The sequence below is a fragment of the Cnephaeus nilssonii genome (genome assembly GCF_951640355.1).
Source record: "Cnephaeus nilssonii genome assembly, chromosome: 5".
NCBI classification, from domain to species: domain Eukaryota; kingdom Metazoa; phylum Chordata; class Mammalia; order Chiroptera; family Vespertilionidae; genus Cnephaeus; species Cnephaeus nilssonii.
This window is the reverse complement of record NC_137076.1, coordinates 21604266-21608168: the sequence shown is the minus strand read 5'-3', so window position 1 is coordinate 21608168 and position 3903 is coordinate 21604266. Positions and strand designations below refer to the sequence as shown.

The 3903-nt window shown below is 53.9% G+C and overlaps 1 protein-coding gene across 1 annotated transcript; it reads right to left on the bottom strand.

Moving 5' to 3' along the window:
• Window positions 1-591: 591 nt before the first annotated feature.
• Window positions 592-2840, bottom strand: DAND5 (DAN domain BMP antagonist family member 5; the record flags this gene model as incomplete). Its single annotated transcript, XM_079772988.1, has 2 exons — window positions 592-837; window positions 2514-2840. The coding sequence occupies 2 exons, from the start codon at window positions 2838-2840 to the stop codon at window positions 592-594; spliced, it is 573 nt and encodes a 190-aa protein (XP_079629114.1).
• Window positions 2841-3903: the final 1063 nt, after the last annotated feature.

Genomic DNA, 3903 nt, shown 5'->3' with positions numbered 1-3903 from the left:
TCTGCCTCTGACTTGGGGAACCCAGGTTTCCCCTCTGCTTTCCTGCCTTGGTTTCTTGGGGTCCCTAGGACAGGGTCGTCACGGTGTCTCCTGGGTGGGGTCATCCATTCTCCCCGCAGTTGGGAGTGTGTCTGTGACTTACTCTGTGAGAGGAGGTCCAGCCTGGTGGTTAAAAGCCGGCCCCACGCTGCCTGGGGTTCAAACGCTGGCTCTGCCACATACTGTTGTGTGACCCTGAGCAAGTGTCTTTGCCTCTTGGGGCCTCAGTTTCCTTCCCTGTAAAATGGGGTGATACCCCTATGCTATTGGGCAGCTCTGAGAATGACTCAAGTAAGTACCTGGCAGATGCTTAGAGCTGGGCCTGGCCACCAGGGGGTGCTCAGTAGCGTGTGCTGGGACTGTGAGGGGCCACCGCCATGGCTGCGGCTGTCTGGTATTCGTGGGAGCAGGGTGAGGACTCGGGAGGCCCATCTGGCTTTCCCTGCATCCCTGGTCTCTCTGACCCAGTGTCCATAACCCAGGTCGGCGTCTTTCTGACTCCCACATCTCTCCAAGGTGCGTGCGTCTGTGTGTCAGTCCGTGATGCTCAGCTCATGCCTTCGGGCTGCACTGACACCTCTCCACCAGCACTGTGTATGTCTTCACCCGCCGGCGAGAGGCTGGGCTGCCCACCCGACACCACAGGAACACGGGCACCCAGTGCCTTCGAGCGGGCACACAGCTGTTGCAGAGGACGAACGGGGCAAGGTCCACACCAGGGACGTAGAGCGAGGAGCAGTGGCCAAAGCAGAGGTGATTACGGAGGCGCATAGCCATGCATCCCGGCGGGGAGAGCACCTGGGGTCAGAGGCAGGGAGACAGGTCAAGGGTAGTGGAGCCGGAGGCCAGAGTAATGAGCATAATCCCCAATCCACTTCCACCCCACCTTGAGAAATATGGATGCCTGGGCTCAAATCCTGACTCTGCCATTGCTTGCTGTGTGACTTGAGGTAAGTTACTCAACCTCTCTGGGCCTCAGTTTCTTCACCTATGAAATCATCAAAGTTCAACCAGGAAAAAAAGAAACTACTCTAGGCCTTTCAACAGAGAGGATTAATAGAGAGAAAGGCTGAGGAATAGCAGGAAGAGGTGGCATTCCAGGGGCCTGGGGCGGGGGGGGGGGGGTGTTACACAGAAAGCCTTTAGCCTATAACCTGGCACACAGTCAGTGCTCAATAAACGTTAGTTCTTCCTATGATCCCCTCCAACTATCAATTCACCCCCTGTTCATGGCCCTTCTCTGTTTAAACCCTGTACTCCCGCCTCTGCCCCTCTCCCCCCAACTTCAATCCCACCTTTCCCCTCACTCTGTCCCAGCGACCCCACCCTCTTGCTCAGAGTTACAAAGAAATCATCAGTTAAGGCAGAACTTGGTACACCTGGCTGCAGAGCCTGAGCCATAAACAACACAGGGCATGAACGCCTACAGCCATTGTGGAGCACCAACTGAATGCACTGTGGGAGTGCTGCCCCTACCCCTCTCGGTCAGGCTGCCCAAAAGTGCTTAGCAGGCAGGTACTACAGCTGCTGCTGTGCGCCTGGCTCTGCTCTAGACCTTAGGGGTGGGAATAGAGCGCGAATAAGGCATAAAAAATCCCGCCCTGGTGGAACAGACATTCTGTTGAGGAAGACAGATAATAAATGCAATTACAGAATCAATTTCACTTTTTCGGTGATGATGCATACTACAGCAAGAAATAAAGCGGAAAAGAGGAAAATGGGGTGGGAGGCATTGCATTTTTTTTTAATATTTTTTTATTGATTTCAGAGAGAAAGGGAGAGATGGAAACATCAATGATGAGAGAGAATCGTTGATTGGCTGCCTCCTGCACCCCCTACCGGGGATCAAGCCCGCAACCAGGCATGTGCCCTGACTGGGAATCTAACCCTGACTTTCTGGTTTATAGGTCGATGCTCAACCACTGAGCCACACCAGCCTGGCTGCTGCATTTTTAAATAACGTTTGAGTGAAAACCTGAAGGAGGTGAAAGAAGGAGCCACAGAATGTCAGGGTGGGGGGAGGTGCTAGAGGCAAAGGGGCAGCCAGTGGTATATATTGTTGTTGTGTCTGGGGGAAAGGAGGCAGGTGTGGCAGGAGTGAAGTGGGCAAGGGGGAACGGGAGGAGGTGAGAGCAGAGAGAGGACAGGCAAAGAGAGCAGGGCCTTGTGGGCTGTGGGAAAAATTGGGGCTTTTGCTCTGGGTGAGGTGGGAGCCGTAGAGGGTTCTGAGTGTAGAAGGGACATGACCTGACTCAGAAGCTCACAGGTGCCTCTGGCCATTAAATGGAAAAATAGACTTGGGGGACAGGGTGGTGACTGCAGAAGCTGGCAGAGGGGCAACTCCCATTTTATAAGGGAGGAAACAGGGTCAGAGACAGGGAAAGGATACAGGGCTTGATTCCTAGTCTGGCACCAAGTCATGCTCTCTGTCAAAGCTGAGACCCAGCCCTCTCCTTCCCCCACCACAGACTCACCTGAGTGAAGGGCACAGCCTTACAACCCTCCTGGGCTACTTCCTGCGGGTCCAGTGGGAGAGACATGGTGGTGGCCCCTTCCTGCTCATGCTGCAGCCCACCTTTCCCCACACGCCTGGTTTTCTGCAGGTCCAAGAAGGCCTTCCAGCTGCGGAGAGCAGAAGATGGCACTGGGGAGGCCTGGGCCCCTTGGTCCAGGGACCGGGTCTGATTTGTGGCAGTCCAGGGCTGGGGTGGGGAACCCTGGGGTCCAGGCCTCCCCAAGCCTGTGGGTAGGCAGGCTCCACTGAGCAGGCTCAGGACTGTGGTCAGCTGGCTGAGGAGCATCTGTCTGTCTGTCTGGGACTGGGCTCAGGGTCCCGGGCAGTTGACCCTGCTGTCTGGTGAATGAAGTCTCTGCCCACCAGATCCACTTTTAATGGCCTGCCCCCCACCTGGGCAGCCTGGGAGGTGCCTCTGCAAACTCCAGAGTAAACCCAGACCTGCTAGGTTCCCACCCCTCCCCCCAGCATGGCAGGGGACTTGGGGGCTGGGACTGCTGGCGTGTGGGCTGGGGGACCAGGAGAGGCAAGTCTAGAGGGGCTTGGGGCACACTGCCAGAGTCCCTGAGGGCTCTGTACCTGGTTTCAGGCCCCATTCATCCATTTAGCAAAACCAGACTTTGCAGTTAAGCTACTCAGGTTTCAATCACCGCATTGCAACTTCCTAGCTGTGCAACCTTGGTCAAGTCCCTTAACCACTCTGGGCCTCAGCTTCCTCTTCTGAAATAGGGAGATAATAACCATCCCTACCTGGTAGGGCTGTTCTGAGGACTGAAGGAGATAATTTATGTAAGAAGTTTAAAATAGAAGCTGGTACACAGTAGCACCATGAGTAAGCTATGATTAACATTATTGCTGTTGGTTTTCCTTTAGCACCTGTTAGAGGCCAAGCATAATTCTGAGCCCTGGGGATACAGGAGAACAAAACAGAAAATGGGTCCTCGCTGCCTTACATTGTAATGCAGAAAACAGACAATATCAGATAAACAAGGTTATTTCAGAGTCTTAAATATTAAGAAGATATTAAAAAGGGATGTGCCTTGCCCAGCCGGTGTAGCTCAGTGGTTGAGCATGGACCTATGAACCAGGAGGTCAAGGTTCAATTCCCGGTCAGTCAGGGCACATGCCCAGAGGCAGCCTATCCATGATTTTCTCTCATCATTGATGTTTCTGTCTCTCCCTCTCCCTTCCTGTCTCTGAAACAATTATATATATAAAATGTTCTTAAATTAAAAGGGCTGTCCCTTGAAGGGGGAGGGGCTTCTGCCCCAGGGTGGTCAGGGAAGGCCTTCTTGAAGAGGTGACATTTTTGCAGAGCCCTGAGATAGTGTCACAGGCTAAGCAAACAG